At 37.8% G+C, this 20,457-nt stretch overlaps 4 protein-coding genes across 10 annotated transcripts; 1 reads left to right on the forward strand and 3 right to left on the reverse strand.

Annotated features, from left to right (window-relative positions):
• Positions 1-1,944: 1,944 nt before the first annotated feature.
• On the reverse strand, positions 1,945-4,113 carry LOC119988778 (cytochrome P450 77A3-like). Its single transcript, XM_038833937.1, has one exon. It carries the CDS (start codon positions 3,750-3,752, stop codon positions 2,181-2,183), a length of 1,572 nt encoding a protein of 523 aa, XP_038689865.1. The 5' UTR covers positions 3,753-4,113; the 3' UTR covers positions 1,945-2,180.
• Positions 4,114-6,151: 2,038 nt separating this feature from the next.
• LOC119990231 lies at positions 6,152-6,825 on the forward strand. The gene has a single exon (XM_038836125.1). The coding sequence runs from the start codon at positions 6,174-6,176 to the stop codon at positions 6,684-6,686; it is 513 nt and encodes a 170-aa protein (XP_038692053.1). The 5' UTR covers positions 6,152-6,173; the 3' UTR covers positions 6,687-6,825.
• Positions 6,826-8,082: 1,257 nt separating this feature from the next.
• LOC119990229 (uncharacterized RNA-binding protein C1827.05c) lies at positions 8,083-11,642 on the reverse strand. Of its 6 annotated transcripts, none has more exons than XM_038836123.1 (10): positions 11,548-11,642; positions 11,304-11,403; positions 11,069-11,183; positions 10,889-10,944; positions 9,799-9,846; positions 9,616-9,713; positions 9,266-9,335; positions 9,048-9,158; positions 8,405-8,485; positions 8,083-8,325 (listed from the first exon to the last, which is right to left on the reverse strand). In XM_038836123.1, exons 2-9 carry the CDS (start codon positions 11,397-11,399, stop codon positions 8,435-8,437), a joined length of 645 nt encoding a protein of 214 aa, XP_038692051.1. In that variant the 5' UTR covers positions 11,400-11,403; positions 11,548-11,642; the 3' UTR covers positions 8,083-8,325; positions 8,405-8,434. The 6 variants fall into 6 exon arrangements, with proteins under 6 accessions (XP_038692051.1, XP_038692052.1, XP_038692047.1 ...); XM_038836124.1 differs by having other exon boundaries at positions 8,083-8,328; XM_038836119.1 differs by having other exon boundaries at positions 8,083-8,324; positions 8,400-8,485.
• Positions 11,643-12,962: 1,320 nt separating this feature from the next.
• LOC119989780 (serine/threonine-protein kinase CTR1-like) lies at positions 12,963-19,981 on the reverse strand. 2 transcript variants are annotated; one of them, XM_038835476.1, is made up of 15 exons: positions 19,523-19,978; positions 18,536-18,837; positions 18,300-18,444; positions 17,947-18,050; positions 17,436-17,644; positions 16,532-16,906; positions 16,357-16,397; positions 15,180-15,248; positions 14,874-14,974; positions 14,675-14,759; positions 14,409-14,507; positions 14,093-14,161; positions 13,854-13,985; positions 13,416-13,510; positions 12,963-13,277 (listed from the first exon to the last, which is right to left on the reverse strand). In XM_038835476.1, the coding sequence occupies exons 1-15, from the start codon at positions 19,781-19,783 to the stop codon at positions 13,199-13,201; spliced, it is 2,166 nt and encodes a 721-aa protein (XP_038691404.1). In that variant the 5' UTR covers positions 19,784-19,978; the 3' UTR covers positions 12,963-13,198. The 2 variants fall into 2 exon arrangements, with proteins under 2 accessions (XP_038691404.1, XP_038691405.1); XM_038835477.1 differs by lacking the exon at positions 15,180-15,248 and having other exon boundaries at positions 19,523-19,981.
• Between the last annotated feature and the right edge of the window lie 476 nt (positions 19,982-20,457).

The raw sequence follows: 20,457 nt of genomic DNA on the forward strand, positions 1-20,457 counted from the left end.
ATACAAAAATAACTTTATCATATATAGGGTTATAACTAAAAAAGACATTAGTTTGTGTGAAGACTAATATCCCATATCGGATTAACATAACCCAAACAAGTCATATATAAATAAAGTACTAGCACCTTGATGAGAATCCCACATCGAAAAATTGTGGATTTGAATTATAGCTTATAAGGGATGACAAACCTCTCATTGTCAACCTGGGTTTTCAATAGAGAGTTAGGCTCAAACTTGTGATGCTAGATTTGGACCCCTATCCTGTGTGGCCGGTATTTCTCGGGCTCTCACACAATGACGCGTTTTTTGGGCCTAAGAACCAACGATGATGACCCATGAAGAACAAATGTGCGGGCTTGTGGCCTAGAGTAGAAAATATCGTCAATGTGTTTGGGCTTTGATTTTTAACATGGTATCCGGAGCAAGTATTCGATCCATTTAGACATGACATTTACCTATCCACTTGTTGGGTCTAGCATAACCCATTTCATAAGTACAGGAGAGTGTCGAGATTAATATTTCACATTGGATTGGTATAACCCAAATGAGTGATTTATAAGTAATAGGGCTGGGACTGGGTCAATTTTATCGACCATTATTGGTCAACCGACCCATTACAGGCCAGCCGATAATCAACCATCAATCGACCCACATAGTCGGGCCGATAATATCACCCAACCCATGTATAGATGGATTGGTTTATGGTTTTTAAAATACCGTATCGTCGGTTGGCCGATAATTATCGGCCAACCGACTATTTTAAAGAAAAAAAATACTAATAATTTTAGTTTGTTATTGTTATCAGCCAACCCGCCCATTGTTATCGGCCAATCGACCCATTATCGCTCGACCGATAATGAACCATCAACCGACCCAAAAATGTTGGTTGCCAACCGACATCTGACCAATAAAAGTCGGGCCGATAATGGTTTTCACATTTGGCTGAAATCGGTTGGTCGGGTTGGTTGCATTATTGGTCGATAATCAACCGACCCGACCCAGTCTCAACCCTAATAAATAAAGTCTTAGCACCTTTCACACAATAATTCATTTTGTAGGCCTATAAATCAATGGAGACGGTCCATTAAGAACAAATTAGTGTGGGTTTGTGGCATAGAGCGGACAATATCGTTGATGTATTTGCTTGGATTTTAAGAGCTTGTAAGGTATAATTACTTGATTATGAAGCATCATTGTTTCATTGGTGGTCTCATTCCATAGCATTCTTAGTTGGCGGTTTCAACTCAACTCTAGTTCATTCTTCATGGCGAGTTCGGCCAACGCAGCCCATTGCGCTTGATCATGAGCAAAAGAATTTGCTGGGCTTCTGGATTTTGTTTTGGGTCCAATGATTCCAATTAGTTAAGCCCACTACTGTACTCTTAATCACTGGGCTTGTAGCCTAATGAGCCAGAAGGGCAGTTGGAATCACTAGCTAATGCTAATCAAAGCTACTATTAGCCATTGCTCTTATATTCCAAACAATACTATCAAATTAAGGTGGGAAATTTTTTATTTCTATTTAAAAGTGAATTCCATGATAAGGGATACATGGAATATTTCGTATTTATATCCAACAGTTTAGAATTTCATACATTTTTCATATTAAATTTAATTTTTGTTTCAAATAAAATTTGTAAAAATTGGATGAAAACCCAACTATATATAATTGTCCATTATTCAAGAAGATGACTGATATGTTAGAATATCACATTGTTGGGTATCACCCAATCATGTGGTATATATACATGTCCATGTGTTCTTACCGCACTAAGAGGTGTTGTTTAATAATTCACCACTTCTATGAGCAATTATTAAATAATTAAATGGTATCCAATTAGCTATTTTGAGGTGGAAAACAATTATAAAAAATTACATAAAATAACAAATAACAAGAATGTAAAATATGAATTTTTTTTTTCAACATTGGGAAACATAAAAATCATTAAAAATAGACATAACAAATATAAGATTTTCTGGTAAAACAAATTAGCAAAAACCATTACTATATATCAATATTAACTAATCTCCCTCTTACTTAATTAGTTAATTAAACCCAAACCATTACTCCTTTATAAGTATACATCAGTATTAATTAATCTCCCTCTTATTTAATTAAACCCAAACCATTACTCCTTTATAAGTATATATCAGTATTAATTAGTCTCCCCCTTACCTAATTAAACCCGAGGCTTGATCATTGCCCTCAGTGGGTCCTTCATCACCACAGTAAATGCAAATTTCTCACTAAAATCCAGCTTCTTTCCCGCTGGGTACGCACTCCATTCAAACTCCTGAACCATCCGTGCAATCATCAGATGCACGTGAACTGTCGCCATTGCCGATCCAGGGCATATCCTCCTCCCCGCCCCGAACGGCGTCATTTTAATTCTGGCCTCCTCCTCCTCCTCCTCTAAAAACCTTTCCGGGTCGAACTTCTCCGGATCCGACCATATCTCCGGATCCTTACCTATCCCGGGCGAGTATATCTCCACGTTTGCGTCTGTTGGGATATCGTAACCTCCTAACTTCGCCGGCTCCGTCACTGCGTGTGTCAGTAAGAAATACGTTGGTGGGTGTTTGCGTAACAGTTCTTTCGCCACAGCTTGTAAGTACACCATTTTGTCGACGTCCGTTTCGTCTACTTTTCGATCGCCAACTGTTTGTTTGATTTCATCATAGAGTTTTGATTGGGTTTCGGGGTTCGAAATCAGCTCTGCTATTCCCCACTCGATTGCGGTCCCCGTCGTGTCGGTGCCGCCGTTGAGGAACTCCGAGCAGAGTGAGACGAGTTCGGCCTGTGAGGGTGAGGATTTCCGGCCTTCGATTTTGAGGTCGAACAATGTGTCGAGGTAGGAGAAAGACATGGCGGTCTTGTCCGATCCTGGGTTTTTGAGGGCTTGGCGTCGCTGCTCGATGAAGGGTACAATGAAGTCGATTTGTTGTTGTCGAACTTCTTGAACTCGCTTTCTCTGTTTCGGGAATAAGGGGCTTAGAATCGGGAGATAATCGTCGATTCTCGGATCAAGAACCATCAACACAGTCTTCATCAATTCATCCATTTTTTCAATCGTCTTCTCGTCCATTTCGATTCCGAAACACATCCCTAAGAGTATACAAAAAAATGCGAAACGGGCATTCTTGAGCACCCAAACAGCACCATCATTGGCTTCGGATTCTTCTCGAAGTCGATTGATTAGTTTATCCATGGCAACGTTTCTCATCTCCCGAAACTCCTTAATCCTGCTTGAACTGAGCATGTTCTGCACCATATTTCTCCTCAGGGACCGCCACACTGGCCCATAGACAGCAGCATTAACAGTGAACTTGTTACAGCTGAATATGGTACGGGTCGGGGTCTCTCTCGATCTGGAATGAAACAGAGGACCCTTTTCAATAAGTGCTTGGTGGACTAACTTAGCATTGCTGATGACAATCAGTGTTCTTGTCCCCATTTTGAGGGTAAATATTGGACCATATTTTTTGCGAAGGTCTTCCACATATTCGAAGAATTGCTTCCCAGAACGAGCAAACTGAAAAAGATTGCCTACAACCGGCCATCCGGGCGGTCCAGGAGGTAAATTCAAGCGTTTTGTTTTTCTTTTGATGGAAAGTAACAAGATTAGGCCTGAAACAAAGAAAGCTAGGACAGCGAGGAGGAGATGATTGCAAGAGTAAAGAGAAGTAGAAGCCATTGTTAGGGGTGTGGTGTTTTCAGATGGAGAGAGAGGTATTAAGCTGAGAATGAGCATGAAATTGCGGTTGGGGATTAATTAAAGAAAGCCATAAGAAGGCTTGTGTGGGTGGGTTTAATTAATGCTTAGGACAGAAACCTAATCGAAAAAAACAATGGCGCCAACACGAACAACAGGGTTGTGAGTGAAAATATACGAAAAGCAGTTGAATGTAGATTTTGAGGGTCGACATTGTCGCAGTTGGAGATCTTTATTACTCGCAACCATTCTCATGTTAGCTTGTACTGATCCCATATTAGGGTTTATCATCATGTGTGAATTTTATTCACTGAGAGATCTTTTCTGCTATGAAGATATTGTCAAGAATCGATTGCGTAATCGAATGGGAGATCAATGGATGACAGACAATTTGATTACATATGTTGAGAAAGACATATTTGATGGCATAAAGACATATTTGATGACATTGATGATGAGGTAATCATGTGTCGTTATCAAAATATGAAAACCCGTAGGGAGAGTCTACCACTACCAACTTGACAACTTCCAATGTAAACTCATCTGATATGTTTCTTATTTACCATTTTTGAGCATTAAAATATTTTTTTTTGCCTCCCGAATCCTGGCTCCGCCTCTGGTATGGGTTGAAGTCCAGTCTGTCGGAATCTAGTGTTGGAGCTGAACTCAAGGACAACCCCCAATATTGAATTCATTGCTCCTGCAAGTTCCACCCTTGGCATGGGCACTATGGATTGATAGATTGTCATAGGATTGTATAGAAATGTCTTGTCTCGAGTTGAAGTTCAAGTTATCTAGAAATTTTGGGGGGTTCATGAGAGTCGTCCTTCATCTGGGTTTGGCAGTGCTTAGTTCTGCAGTAAATTGGCATGTGGATCATAACTGAACCACAGCACTGCAATAAAACGGTGCCGTTTAGTATGGATTGGATGTAACAGATCTTCCAGTATCAAAACTCTTTATCAATAAATCAAATCTATATATCTCTTGACCAAAAGTCTCAACATTTATAGAAAGAACTACCACTATATTGGAAAAAATGGTAGTTTTTGATCATTTTGCTTCTTTCACATTCATTAGACGGTATCATGGTTAGGTTGATCTATCACTAATTAAGAGAGAAACAAAAGTCTCTCTCTCTCTCTCTCTCTGGACCATTTTCAAGCAATTAAAGTTAGCAGGCATCTGACTAATTTGGATGCAAATACTCAATCGGGTACATTAAGTATGTACGGCTACTCTTCTGTAACTATGCTTAGCAGAAGCCCTAGGAACACCAATTAAATGATAATGTCTTTGTAGTCCCTCCCACGTTGGATTAGTATAACTCAATCGAATGACATATAAGCAAAAATCCATCTCATCTCGTGACATGTTTTCTAAACTTAAGTACTTCAGAAACAATCCATGAGAACAAATCCGTGTGGATATTTGCAAGGTTAGAGAATGGAGGGTTGAAGAGCGTGTAGACATTTTTTTTTCAATATAAATTAGAAGCGAATGCAATACCCTAATATATTCCACTAACGTGGGCATAATTGTATGCATGATTAAGATAAATCATAAATTCGGGCGGCATTTGTAGGTGAGACTAATTTTATTTATTGATTAGAGAACGTGCATGACAAAGCAACCTTGACAACCGTTCTTGATCGAGTACTATTAATTTGTTGTGATAAGTGCATAAACGCCGCTTTACTAGGTATAGGGTTGACAAGGAAACGTGCAATAACCATTCAAAATAGAAATTAATATCCCATTATTTTCCTCCACGTGAATTTGATGAAGTTAGGAGTTGAAAAATCTCTACCAAACAAATCTTCACATTATTGCTGTTACCTTAAATACCTATAGCTGGAAAATTAAAAATAATTCACAAAAAATCCCATCACCTAGTTTTTTTTTTTTTTTTTTAAATACAATTGAGAAATTTGTTTATCATATTGGAATCTAACCTTAAGCACACATATGTCTAACCCAGTTGATTATCAACCGAGCCACTTCTCGTTGGTACCTAGTGTATTACTAGGTGTATAACATGAGCACGACAATAAGCTATTTTTTAAAAAAATTTTAAAAAACGAAAATATTAAAATGAATACACATGATCCACGTGAAAATCATGAGCCCCACATGATCTACATAAAATCGTGTGCATCATTCTCAACATTTAGAATAACATGGACAAAAACACTGAATCTGTAAGACTGATGTTTAAAAAAAATTGTTGAATGCCAAAATAATGAATTGGAGGCCCTTCTGTCTTCAAGAAGAAAGGGGGATCCCAGTCATTTGACGATCTCATATGGTTATTGATTATTGGGCTTTAAGTTTTCCCTTTTTTTGGGTTGAGTATAGAGTCGAAAATTGTTTGGGCCCAAGTCCATTATACAGAGGGGAAATGTGTCATTTCACACAAGTGAAATCCTGAAATTTCTTGTCCTCCTCTTCGAGCCTGCAATGACAGACAAAAAAAAAATCATGTTAGGGCTTCAATCTCCGTTGATTTGTCCTACAATCCTTTCATTCTCATTCTCAAAACCTCTAACTTTCCCTTCTATCCTCTTCAAAACGCAAATTCGTCCCCTCGAATCCCCATCCAGATTCCTAATCTTCGCCGCAGATGGAAGCAACAACAACAACAACAATAACGCGGACCCAATTACCAAAGAAGCCAAACAGAAAGAACAAGACCAACAACAGCAGCCAAAAGGGTTCTTCAATGGAGACGGCGGCGGCGGTGGTGATGATTTGGGGAGAGATCGACGGCCCATGTTCAATTTCAAGTTGGGGGATCTACTGAACCCGGATCCGGATAATATCGTGGCCATTGGATTAGCGGGTCTGCTGACGTGGGCAAGTGTGCTGATTCTAGGGCAGCTCTTTTTCATCTCCTTGGCAATTCTCTTGGCAGCTCTAAAGTACTCTTTCATTGCTGCTCTCCTTATTTTCATCCTCATCACTCTCCTCTAAACTCCTTTGTGATTGCTTTTTCGGGTTTTTTTATATAAAAATTTTTGGAATTGTGAATGGAAATTATGCAATTCCATACATTTTGTAATCACCAATTCAAATTCCATAAAATGTGAAAAAAATTTCCAGAAAAATTGCACATTTGGCCTCTAACATAGATGCTCTGTTACGAACCTGGTGGATTCCCTCAACTAAGCCATTGTGTACGAGTAGCGGGCCGTAGTTGTCAAAAAAAGCCCTGATCCACAATCCTTGTTGACAAAATTACACGGGTCGAAGATATGGCCCAGATTGTTGATGTCAAGAAGCCCAATCCACAATGAACAATAAAATGCCCGGCCCAACTTCTGACTCGAACAAGAACCCAATCCCACTCCTTCAGCATTGTTTGTCAAGCTATTACACAGCGAGGAGAGGAAGTGAGAGCAGATTGGGCGAAAATGGGAGGCGGCATGGAAGCGAACAAGAACAAGTACATCGAGGATTGGGGCACCGTTAGGGAGAATCTGGAGTACAACATCCGTTGGAATCGCCGTTTTCCCTTTGCGCCTTGAATATTAATGGTCGTCTTACGAACTTTCTGTGAACTACCTGTATTAAATACATTCTTGGCTTGATCTATATAGTTTTGCCAATGAGTACCGTAACTTTCTGGTGACTTCGGTGACAGCATATGCAAGATGACGACGCAGGCAGACCACACAGGAACTTCGGTTTTGACTATAAAAGATGGATGTTGTCGGAGGAGTAGATGTGGGTTTCCTACCACAAAGTATTCCTGTCATTCAGTTTGGGAAGGTACTCTTTTCTTTCTTTCTCTTTTCCTTCTGCATGTGCGCTATGGCAATTTCATTTGGTAATTCTACTCATTTACTGGCAAATCTAATAAAAGTATCGGATGCTGCTTTGCTGTATTTCACTGTCTTCAGCCACTGTTTCACATTCATTTATTTGATTTAAGGTTTTCTTGACAGGGGCGTTCATATGCATTCGAGAGAGGAGACTCGATGAGCGTTCAAATAGGAAAAAAAGAAACATTTTTGTACTGGAACGCACCCCTAACCCGCCTCTCCTCAACACTCCCAACACTGCCACCATAAGTTCAGCTAATCTTTTGTATTGTAGGGTTCCATGTTAAATGCTGAGATTGCGGGCAACTTTTGTCTATTAGCTGCTACTAAAATGCTCTGATAGACCGCGAGTGGTGAAGAAGCCCCACTGGTTCAAATCCAGTAAAAAGCTTCTCCCCAAAAACCTGGCGGTGCAGCACCCCCAAGAGTTTTTTGCCAAGCCTTCTAAAAAATCTTATAATAATTATTTGTCATGCGACAAATTGGACGTTCAACTTTGGGAAATTGGTTGGACCTATAATATCAAAACTAAAAGTAACAAAGGCTTCATCACAAGCTGGATTTGGCAAAAGACTAAGGAATATGCGTACAAATATTATAGCGAAGTTATTTCAAGGATCAAAGGTGTTGCAAGCTTAACATTCAGATGGGTCCTATCCCTATAGGACCAATATTTATCTTCCGCAGAAAATACAAGGTAAAATAAGATTAAAAAGGTCACTCTTCTGCTTCTGCTCTTTTTCTCCACGACAATGAAAACCAAGCATGACCAAAAAGGATGAGCAGCCTGCTTCATTTTGAAAAAATAAAAATTAGAACCACGGCAGTTTAGTATTCAAACTCTCAAAAGAGAAATCCTTACCATTTATATCCCTATTAATAATGCAGCAGAATTTTCTACTCATCATCAAACTTGATCTTCTTTGGAGCAGGCTGAATGTTACCAACCTGCAAAAACAGAATTAGGGACATGACAGCTATGCTACTGGGTGTCAAAAGACAAATTCTTAGGAAACCGGAACAAGAACAGAGAACCAATAACAGGTTATTTATATTTCTAAATTCAATAGAATGATACCAGTGATGACCACAAGACCAAGGATGCCACTCAAACATAGCCATATTGGGGTCTGACCATATGGCCCAAAAACTAGACAACACCACACAACTCTCTCTCTTTCTCTTGCCCCTTGACTAGTTAACAGAATGAAATGCTTTCACTAGTTCACAACATGCAAGAATTTCTATGACTAGTTAACAAAAAGCAAAGTTTCCATCTACACCACAAAGGCAAAAACATTCTTTCATGTCTCCTGGAAGTGGGCATCTATTTATCACGTGCCTGGGAGAAGGGCCACAATCTCTAGATTTTACATAGACAAACTTATGAAATTTAGAATTTGTTTCAGTCAAGGTGTTGAAATGAAATAAATGCCAGCAAAAGATAAACATATTTATCATTCTGCTTGTAGCAATACTAAATAAATAAATAAAAACTACTAGTACTTACAATTTCTGGGCACTCGTACTCAATACCAGCAGCCTCTATCCTCTTTTTCCTCTTCCGATCTCTCTTCATTATATTCTCAACCAGCTTTTTGTGCGAGTCCAGGGTTCTTTCCTGAAGAACATCGGCAGTAAACATTGAAGTCATTGATAAAGGAGTTCTTAATGGGTTGCCTCATCTGCATTTCATGCAAACATTAAACAACTTTACACCCTGAATACCTTGTTCTGTTTCTTTCGTTCAATTTGAACCCAGTCCACCGGATTACGTTTATAATTATAGCCTCTCCATCTACATATAAAAAAGTTATTGTACAGATAACTTTACAAAAAAAATGCAGGATCAGCAATCAATAGCAACCTCTTTATGACTTCAATAAAAGTAATCAATTTCAACCTTTTTGTAAAATAGACGGTTTAGTGGCAGTATCAATACAAAACATATCAATAACAGAAAATGTACAGCAATGTAACCAACAAAGAAGCCACATTCTAAAACATACATCACAAAGTTCTATTTTCACTACATAAATATGGACTCAAACTGTAGCATGAAATAATAAATTGCTTACAATTTTGGATGAACATGTTCAGGAGCGATTACATGGACTTGCAAGAGATGCTCAAATAATAGATAATTATGCATAGAATCAGCAACGATTTCTGCTACCTGCACTTGCCAGACACTCATTGTTATTAAACCGGAATACAACAATTAAACCAATATTAAATTCAAGAAATGTAGTAAAACTAACCCCAGGAGCCTCAAATTCGATGAATCCGAAATGTTTGGAGTTTCCTGTCTGCAAAACACCAAATGCAAAGGGAAAAACAGAAATCAATACCAATTACAGTATCTAAAGTTCAAAAAAGGTATAGAACAAATATGAATAAAAAACATTCCAGCACACTAAGAATGAATCACCATCCTATTTGAAAAGCAGTTATAGCATATTCTCCTACCACAAAACTACCATTCAAATCGCAAGCCAAAAAGCATACTGCATAATTCCAGAAGTTAGAAAGGTTATTTAGGGCCCACATAGCCAAGCCAAAACACATCTCAAATTGCTCCAGAAGTTAAGAAAAATCATTACAACCTACATTATCATACCAACACCAACATTCCCAAGTAAAGATCCTTTCATCACGCACACAAGGTTCAATACGCATGATCTCTCATAGGGAAAAAAACCACATATAAACTGCTTAGGCCCTTAGGTTTGCATTAAAGCTTCAAATCCATGCTAACGCCTAAAGAGATTTGCACAAAGTGCTTAGATGAACAGCACACACTAGCAGATGCTGAAATGGTACAGAAAATGGATAATACCTTTTGTTGTTGATAAATCCACAACGTTCACACACCCAACTTGACTATAGTCTGTGAAATTGTCTTGATCTCATGGGTCACAAGGGAAATGGTATAGTGTCCACAGTAGATTCTACTGCACACTTAAATGGTACGATATCAACACAAATACACTGTGCCCCATTATCCACCATTCAGAGATGTAATGCATATAATAATACTTGAGAAGTGAGACCCAAGACTGACAGAAGCCAATGATTTACTAGTAAAGCGTCCACCAGAAAAGGCACTAGAAAACCAAGGTATCACAAGGGCTCCTGCCTCCAGAACTAGTTCTATCACAGTTAAAAGGTGGAAAGACAAAGAGGCATAAATATTTTGATCAACGTTGCAATAGACAATGCAAGGGACTCATAACACCAGTCACCAAGTCATGAATTTAATGATGTAACTAGTTACAAAGTCTCTATAATCACTTTCCAAATAATGATGGTTTGAAATTGCTCAAAATAGCATAGGTTTGAAGGACTAACCTTCTTATTCCGTGCAATCCTCAGTCTCCTGATCTTACCAAATTGATTAAAATATTCTGTGGCAAACTAATTAATTAGCATTAAAAGAAAAAAGATGTTACCCATATACAACAACTAACCAGTGCAAGAACATAAGTTTTGCTGCATACTTTGTAATCAAAGGCGAAAGAATAATCTCACCTTCCATCTCCTTCTCATAAAATCCATGAGGTATCCTGCCAATGTATAGGACGGTAGCACCCTTTTCCAGCGACTTCTGTTCAGGAAGCTTTCTTGGAGGACCACCTTCAAGTGGCTTAAAAACGAAATTCGATTAACCAATTGAGATTATTGAACAGAAAAACCAAAAACCAAAACCACAATGAACAGAAACAGAGGTTAAATGCCCAGAAAGAGAAGGTAGAAATAAACCCACCAAGAAATCAGCTGATTCTCTATTGCTAGAAACGGGTAATGGTGTCGAAATCTTCTGCAACTTCTTCTTCAACGCTTTCTTTGCCTTTGCTCCCATCTTTCTATCAATGAACAAACAAATACAACCAAATTCACCGACGGCACAGAGTCGAAGGGAGATAGCCAAACAGTATATCTGTTTAGATACCAAAAAAAGATAAGAAGGACGAGGAAGCGCAAGAAATATAGTACTCAAGGAAGTTTACCTGAGGAACAAACTTGCAGAGATAGTAGTTGTGACTTGTGAGCGAGCAGAACTTGCCGCAGAGGGGTTCAAGCGCTAGGGTTTGGCGGATCAAAACTTCGGCGAGTTATATTCAGTCGCATGGGCCGGGCTGATTGGGCCTTAAAATAACATAATGGGCCAACAGAGTTTGTGAGTCACAGCTTCACCTTGTCAAGAGGGAACTGGGTATTTCACTAGGCCCATGAACACCTCCTTTTTGCCCTTTTTGCCCTTTTTCTCTTTTACTTTTTTTATATGGGACCATTTTCCTTTTGTACTTTAATAACTTCTTGACTTCTAGTTGTTCTAACGGGTGATATTGTCTATTTGACAGAATTTGTATTATCTTTTATTTGGTGATTAATCTTATCAATAATCCTAAATTCTGTTTTATAAAAAAAAAAAATTGTAATCTACTTCATTAGAAAACCTAGTGATAGGTTACCCCAGTGAGGAATTTGTTTTGGTACATTAGACCATCCGTAGCAGATACTCTTAACAGATTCTCTAAATTTACAGTAAAAGTACACTTTTCACAAATTTACAGTCTACTACGCAGCAGATACTCTAAACCATACTCTAAATCATTTAAATATTCATTTATACAATCAAAATTTTTATTATTTAAAATCAATTTATTTTATAATATCATAGTAAATTCCTACAATATTTAGATGATAAATTAATTAAAATTAATATTTAGTATCACCAACTTAAACTTGACCAGAAACCTTTTCATTAAAATTAAATAAAAAAAAATGGCCAAATAAAAAGAGAAGCCATTAATTCCACAGTTTCTGCTTTCTGTCCTCTCCCATTTTTATCCAAAATTTTTTATTTCTCCAACGCATCTTCATCTTTATCAGGTAAATCACGCATAAATTATATACACAGAAACTAAGTGGAAGAGAGAGAAAATTAATATAAAATTGTTCCAGTATTGAACAGTGAAACGTTTGTTCTACCGTTTTACTGTAGCATCTGCAGATTTACAGTATTGACTCCAGTATCTGCTGGATGGTCATTTTGTATCAAAAATTATACTGCAAACTCTATATATGCAGTTTCGTATGGTTTTAGAGTATCTGTTGGAGGTGCCCTTAGAGAACAAAAAGACGACACAAATTTTACATAACAAACATCTACAGCAAACATATACGACTTGATGTTATCAGGAGGAGAAGCCAAACGATTAATAAATCGCCATAATGCACTCCTAACTTTGCGAGAAAACCAACACAAAAGTTTCCTAGTTTCGAATCCCTAGGGTATGTGTGCGACATATAAACTCTAAATGTTTAAGCCTTTGAGGAAAGTACATCTTCAATAATGATGTATCTTTACTGATTTCTATCTTGTGCCAGTCATGCATATATATGGATTCCTGCTCTCTACTCTATCTATCAATCAAGATTTCCCAGATTTTAAATTAGCATAATAGTTTGAGCATCTGTACAAGCACATGCCTACTTAAAAGATTAGGATAATACAAACTCCTGCTACTTTTTTTTTTTTTTTGAGAAGAACTCCCGCTACTTATGAACATCACCAGGAACTGGAAGGGATATGCATATATCTTTACACTCTTAGTGTTGCTTTAACTACCATAATTTTGTCATGGGCCTCCAGAATTATGGTTGGGACATGGAGTTCATCAATTGCTGCAACGATTCCACGATGCAAGGGAATGATGGGCGTTTAGAGGGCTCGCTGCATGAAAACAACAACATCATCATCATCTCTATATCTAAACAAGACACACACACACACATATATATAGAGAGAGAGATTAAAATAATGCAACTAATATGATATCCTTGCTTATATAGAACATGAGGACATTCTTACCTGGCCATACAGACATCAATCAAGGCCGCAACTTGAGGATTTAAATTGCATGGGATCTCAAGCTTTTGGCCCATAAAACCAACGGCTGCAACAACCTGCAAAAATGAACCACATTTGAAAAGCTATATACTTACAATTAAAAGAGACAATAATGGGGTTGCAACCCCACTGCTGTGTAATAGCTCAAAAAATGTGCAGATAGATATTCAGCTTGTCCCATGTCAATGATCGTGCGTAGATGTCAGGAGTGGTCAATATCTTATATCACTGGGTAAGGCACAGATAGAAAAGGCATGAAAAAGATGAACAATTGGTTCTTCAAAGCATTCAGATGTTTTTAAAAAATACCCAGTTGTTATAATTGACCAAACACACGAGAAAAGAAAAAAGATGCTTTCGTCCAAAAACAACAAGTGGAGGCAAAGAATGATAATTGACCTGGAATTGACTTAAATTTTTCCAGGGCCGTTGCAGAGTCATAAGCTCCCACAAGATTACTCCGAAGCTGTAAACATCAGATTTCTCATTTGATGCCTCATTACGGAGAACTTCTGGTGCTAACCACGCAGGCTAGCCAAAACAAGAAAAAAAAATCAAGCATTACAATTTGGTATGTGGAAATTTCTTCCACCCTATTTTCTTTGCAAAGACAGTAAAAGAATTAGAAAATAACTTACGGTCCCAGCAGCTTTTTTTGTAGAGAGAAATGTCTTTGCCTTTGAACGTGAAAGGCCAAAATCACAGACCTGGATGTCTCATATATGTTATGTTCCAAGATCACAAAACAAAAATGTTTTCACACAGCCACAGCAACATAAATAAAATCAAGCATGTGGGTAGGTGGGATGCTAATTTTATAACCACTAGATATAGTAAAAATGTTAGAAATTCATTCCAACGCAAAAAAAGATTCTCCTGAGCTTTAATTCTCAACTCAGAAAAATAAAACTGTTACTACCATCACCATGAAAAAAATGAGTTTCCAAGACTTGCCTTTATTGTGTAACTACTGTCCACTAAAAGATTTGAAGACTTTAAATCCCGATGAACGATAGGAGGCTTTAACTGATGAAGATAGGCCATCCCCTTTGCCTGTATGCATAGAAAAAATTATACTTGAAATCCAGGTGAACATTTTTCGTCATGTTTGATAAGGATATATGGCAGAATCATGCCAGCCCCAGCTTAATGTTAGACTTTAATTAACTTGAATGATGGTTGCTCAGAAATATTATTTGTAAACTGCAATACAAGCATACCACATCATAAGCCATATTTAAGCGACACCTCTCATCCAATATTAGTTCAGCATTAGACATCCGCAGAAGATCATCCAAACTCCCTCTGCAATTAAAAGAAAATACTTACTTGAGACGTATTGAACGTGTTTCAGTGAAGGGCCTTCCTCCAATAATGAAATAGTAGTTGAGGAAATTATATTAGGTGAAATATTGGTACCTTGATACATATTCTGTGACTATAAACAAATTTGGGGGCTGAGTGCATGCACCCATGAAGTGGACAATATTTGGATGCTGTAGATGCTTCATGATTGCAACCTGGCAAAAAAAGAGTGAAGTTTAAAGAAATAATGATCAGAAAGTGAGCATCACAAACTTTTCCTCAGTGGGAGGAGAAGGAACAAGTAGTACTGTAGTAGTAGTAGTAGTAGTAGTAGTAGTAGTTGTTGTTGTTGTTGTTGTAGTAGTAATAGTAGTTCCAATGTGCATCAGTTTGCATAAGCACAAACCAATTTATGCATACCTCCCTTAAAAATTCCTTGAAACTCTCCGCATCGACATCTTGTTTCGAGAGAAATTTAACAGCAACATTCTAATGATCACAAGCTTCGCATTAGACAGCTGAATTGCTTGAGGAACTAAAATCAAGATAAAATACTAGAGTAGAACAATGTGCATCACTGCAGCAGGGATGGTAATATTACTGGAGAAAAATTACCACATCAAATTACAACAGTGTTTTGGTACACGTAAAATGCATTCATAAAATATGATAAAATACTGCTAAAATGTTTGCTAGAGAACAATGCCTCAGGCTAAGCAAAGACATAACTTTTATCATGCACCAAAATCAACATGACAGAATGGAATTGCACTCTTCACAAGAGCAAGTATGATGAAAGAGTATAGGACTAATAATCCTGAATGTAATCAGTCCATTTCAAATGCGTGAATGTCCGAATAATCAACTCAAGGGTAAAAACCCAAATATTTCCAACATTTGAAATTGGCTTCAGCATTATACCCATTATCTAATAATTCAGCAACCATTGCAAGAATATCAATCCGAGAATCAAGTTGAAGCAAGAAAAAAAAAAGTGGAACAAGGGAATGGGAGGAAGGAAGTAAAACAGAACCATGCTGGCTGCTGCTAATGACATAAATGGACTTCCGTTACATTTTGAGAGCAATTGCATTTTTAACTAAGATGCAGATGAATTCATCTCAGAACATCAAAATTATATTACAGTTTTTTTGATAAGTTATGAGATTATATTTCTAATTCTTTGGATGGGAAGAGAATCAAAGTATCAAACCTTGCAGCTTGTGCAAGTTTAAGGAGTTGGCTACTAGTATGCCACAAGCTCCTTTATTTCAAAAATTATATTACCTGATAAAGAAAAAAGTAGGTATAATTCCAACAAATTCTGTGGCAAAGTTACTCCTTTTGCAACTTGGGTATGCCATGCTCAAATTACAGCAATAGCCTAAGCTACGTACAGCTTCCCTACCTGACTCTTCAGTGATGGAGGGAGCTTTGTGCAGTGGGTGTGATTTTCCTCATTTTCTTGAAGGACAATATACATGCGCAACAATTCAAATTAAAGGAATTTCATACTCAAAAGTGATAAAATACAAATTAAAATTATTTCAAGAAAATGTTTAGTGAGGAGGGGGGGGGGGGAACAAAAGTAGCTTACCAAACCATGCCAATGAGCTCGATGAACAGTTCCAAAAGAACCTGAAATGTTTGTATATTTTACATCTATAACTTGTAACTAAAACAACAAATGTTGATGGAAATCAGCTCATTTATAAAGTTAAAACAACGTGCCAGTGTATGATGTCAACAATAGTGCAAATAGCAACAGTCACCTGAGCCAATCTCTTCCTTGATTACAAGTTCACTCCATGAGCTGATCAAATGCTCCTCGCCTATATGATCCCAACATGATTTATTTTTCAACAACTTATTTGCTTCCAAATGAAGATTATGTTTGGTATCATAGCTTGAACTAGAGAAGGCCGAAAATGGATGAGCATGACTGGTCCCCCTATGCAAAACAGGACTTGGCAGACCTGGAGGCTTGGCCACTGCTGGCATCAAGTTGTTGATGCCAACAGAAATATCATATGATTTAGGCATCTGCACATCTCTAGCATTGATTGAAGAGAGTCCAATGTTCTTCTTCACATGATGGGCTTTTGTCAATTGAGAATTTAATGTCTCGTCTCGGTAAAGAGAATAACCTGTAAAAATTGGAAGTACATGTCAAGGTCACTAACAGATACTTGAAAGAGCAAGTAGGTAATCTCATAGTCTTTAAGTAACATGATATAGAACGCTCATATTATAGTATTTTCATTTGACATGCCAAAATACATGATGAACCTAAACAGCACATGAAGCAGTGACACTGGATCACTCCTCTTCTCGTATTCAGTCAATTTTTTCCAACACTTACAACTGATAAAAAATACGAAGCATGCACACTATGAGGCAGGCTAATCATTAACACTTGGTCATGATATCATACCAAAACAACAATACTCAAAAATAATAACAGTGAACATATATAACTTCCATGTTCCAAGTAATGTAAAAGAATATGACACTAAAAAAAGAAATAGAATAACAATCTATGGATGCAGTCAAAATAGTTGTATAAAATAAGAGTCACAGCTTCATTTGCGGTGATGACAAATATATTGCAGAAGAGTGGCTGAAATATAGACATTTTATGATAGCAATAAAAGCACGAGGAGCCAAGAAAAACACCTAAGGAAGTATCATCAAATAAGATATTAACTGACTGGCTGTCAGAGAAATACAAAGTGGCCAGCTTCCTGAAGTCATCAATGAAGTGGACCGGCTTGAACCTTGGACGGCGTAACGGAGAAGAAATTAAGATTGAAGATGTACTATTGAGAGACGAATCGGGCCGGCTTAAAGTTCCTGGTCTATGAAATAAATCAACCAGACGTTCCCTAAAAAATAAATGCATATCAGTTTGCAATTTACAGGCGCTTAATTCAAATATCCTGTCCATTAAAACACTGCAAACGTTCAATTTCTTTGCTTCATATCTTCACATGCAAACCATCATCCCCACTGCAGTTGCCCCCACCACTTGCTTGTTCCCTTGCTACCTCATATGAGGTTCTCAAGGTTTTGTTATTTATCACTACTCCAAGTATGTTGGCAGTTGGCACCCATTCCTCATAATAGTTCATATCCATAACATGGTGCATCCAATAGGGAAAACTCAAAACAGTCAATGAAAAATTACCTGTCACTACCAAATTGCACAATACAGGAGGAAGCAATATCCCTTCTACAATATTTGCATCCCCTGGAAATTCGGCATGGTAAGTTAATTAAGTCTGCCAACACCTGAACATGTAAAACAATGAATGAAAAGCCTCAGCCTAAAAAGTTTCCATAATTCAGGACAAGGAGCTAGCAAACAAGAACGATACTTTCTTGGAAGATGGTAGATGGGAGTAAAAGAACAGCACAAGTAGCTAGGAGATATGAAAGTATGTTCCATAAGAAATAAAGATTATATGTCAGAATCACAAACATAGAAAACATTTAGGATGCGAGAAAACAAGTTGAACAATCGTTGAGTTTGAAACTTACTTTAAACAGCAGGGCACGATGAACACAAAGGCCAACAGATAAGCTACCAATTGGAAGTACAACAGAGCCTCTTTGGTTCCTGAGAACTCTTGTGGAATCCTCGCACTGCTTGTCAAGCCTTTCATCTTCACTTGAGGCTGGACCACTTGTGGTGATAAGGAAGCATACTTTAGAATAACTGTAAGTTGAAAAATCTTTTGAGATGAATGCCAGAAGCAATGTAAGAGAAAGCTCACCCCATCTGATCACAGACAAGGTTTGCAAGCTTATCAACCGCATCTTCAGTGTTGGTCCAGCCACAGGAAAAGGCAAGTACCCTATCACATAGCTCCTTCAAAACAGGATCTCTAGATTTGTGAATGAGAACTACTCTAATTGATGAATCAACAAAGGGGTCAACGGCTGTCAATGATTCAAAAGACGGAACATGACCGATGTCTAACTGATTAGTACTTAAGGTCCATGCATATGGATCCATCCCTTGGATAAGATAAAACCCATCTGGAATCTTATCAAGGTACGACAAAGAGAGATTCACCTGTTCCACAGCAAATAACAAAATCACCATTGAGAGCACATATGTAAACTAATAGCCATTTAATGATAACAGATTAAAATCCACTATACGACAAAACAATAATTCGATTGTCAAAAGGTACACGACAAGATTTTTTTTAAGGCAACTAGGCAAGGAGTAATAAATTTTAACATTTCAAGACAAGATGTATAATAAAATTCTAAAAACTAAGAGTTCAAATACAAGAGTTAGTAAAGCCACAATATCAAAGTGATAAGTGTATTCTGGCCGAACACCATATTTACAGAGCACTTGCCGGAAAATATAACATCCAACATAAACAAGTTTTCAGCTGGCAATCCGTTACTTAAATATAAAACATTTCTTCAGCAGCCAGCTAGACATAAATTTGTACAAACGAAATGTGAAATAATACTTTCTCCTACTAGCTTAAGCTTATGGGAATAAGAATCCTTTTCTTTTATACCGTACCTCACTTGAACACTCTCATTTTTAAGTGAACCAGACAATACCCATACAAGAGAGTCCCAACTCATGCAACATTTAGTTTGGGAGGAGTTAAGTTATCTCAAAAACCGAAAATGATACAATTGGTGCCTGATAACCGAAAAACAAAATCAGACAAGACGGACTAATTGAATTATATTTTGGAGTCATCAAACACTATGGAACATGAAGAACATACCCAGAATCTATGAGACATAGACTCAGCAGAATCGGTGGCGGACACATTTTGCTTGGAGTCAAAAACGAAGAAATTGGGATCATCAGCTGAAGCAGCCTGAAGGGAGAGCCTCAGCGCGAGCGCCTGCAGCAGGAGGTAAGTTTCCTCAGTCTGCCGTGCCGAGCTCTTAAACAACGCTGCGGAGTCAGTCGTCCTGGCCACCCGGACGTAGGGCGAAGCCATGAAAATCGAATTGCGAGCTCGTTCAGTGTTGCTGTACATTGAAACACAAGCCAAACGAGGCTTCAGTCTCTGGGCAACAAGATCCTCGCAGACGTTGTTGAACCGTAGAGAAAGCTCTTTCTTTCCTTCTCTCTCTAGAGTTCAGTGCAGTGCGGCCAGTGCCTGTGCTTTGCTCGAGACGCTGTAACTGGACGCGAGACAGAATAAGTGTCGGAGATGTGGGTGGGTCCCATTGGTTGCGTGCCATTGACTGACGCCCGTCACGCCCCGATGCAATGAACCTGCGGATGGATGTAAATGATTTATATGTTAGGTTCCTTTTATTTAATTTTTTAAAAAAATATTGATGCGGATAAAATATTCTATAGTTCTGATATGATATACCACGTCCGCACGATAATGTGATGTTCCATGACGAATAGAATGATGACAATTCATGAGTTATGATGAGAAGTGCCTATGATTATAAGCTAACCCAAGCATAATAACCATAACATAAAGGCAAATAAGTAAAAACAAGTTAAATAGAGATTCAGAGAACATGTTATTGTTTGTTACTTTGTTTGATATTTTTGTTCGGTCTATGTAATCTAACGTAATCCAATAGAGTACGATATCGTTCGACGGTTGTCTGATGTAATTTGGTGTAGTCCAAAAGTGTATGGTTATGATCGCTGTTTGTATTTTTTTTTAGTTCTATGTAATATATCTTT

The sequence above is a fragment of the Tripterygium wilfordii genome, chromosome 21 (assembly GCF_013401445.1).
Source record: "Tripterygium wilfordii isolate XIE 37 chromosome 21, ASM1340144v1, whole genome shotgun sequence".
Taxonomy (NCBI): Eukaryota; Viridiplantae; Streptophyta; class Magnoliopsida; order Celastrales; family Celastraceae; genus Tripterygium; species Tripterygium wilfordii.

Coding starts and splice junctions, on each gene's coding strand:
- LOC119988778 (XM_038833937.1), bottom strand. CDS start 3,752: ATGCTCATTCTCAGCTTAATACCTCTCTCTCCATCTGAAAACACCACA.
- LOC119990231 (XM_038836125.1), top strand. CDS start 6,174: ATGACAGACAAAAAAAAAATCATGTTAGGGCTTCAATCTCCGTTGATT.
- LOC119990229 (XM_038836123.1), bottom strand. CDS start 11,399: ATGGGAGCAAAGGCAAAGAAAGCGTTGAAGAAGAAGTTGCAGAAGATT. Junction 10,945..11,068: donor TTATGAGAAGGAGATGGAAG/GTGAGATTATTC, acceptor AGTTTGCCACAG/AATATTTTAATCAATTTGGT. Junction 9,847..10,888: donor GGATTGCACGGAATAAGAAG/GTTAGTCCTTCA, acceptor GGTGTTTTGCAG/ACAGGAAACTCCAAACATTT.
- LOC119989780 (XM_038835476.1), bottom strand. CDS start 19,783: ATGTACAGCAACACTGAACGAGCTCGCAATTCGATTTTCATGGCTTCG. Junction 18,445..18,535: donor CTTGTCTGTGATCAGATGGG/GTGAGCTTTCTC, acceptor TATCACCACAAG/TGGTCCAGCCTCAAGTGAAG. Junction 14,508..14,674: donor TAAATATGGCTTATGATGTG/GTATGCTTGTAT, acceptor CTATGCATACAG/GCAAAGGGGATGGCCTATCT.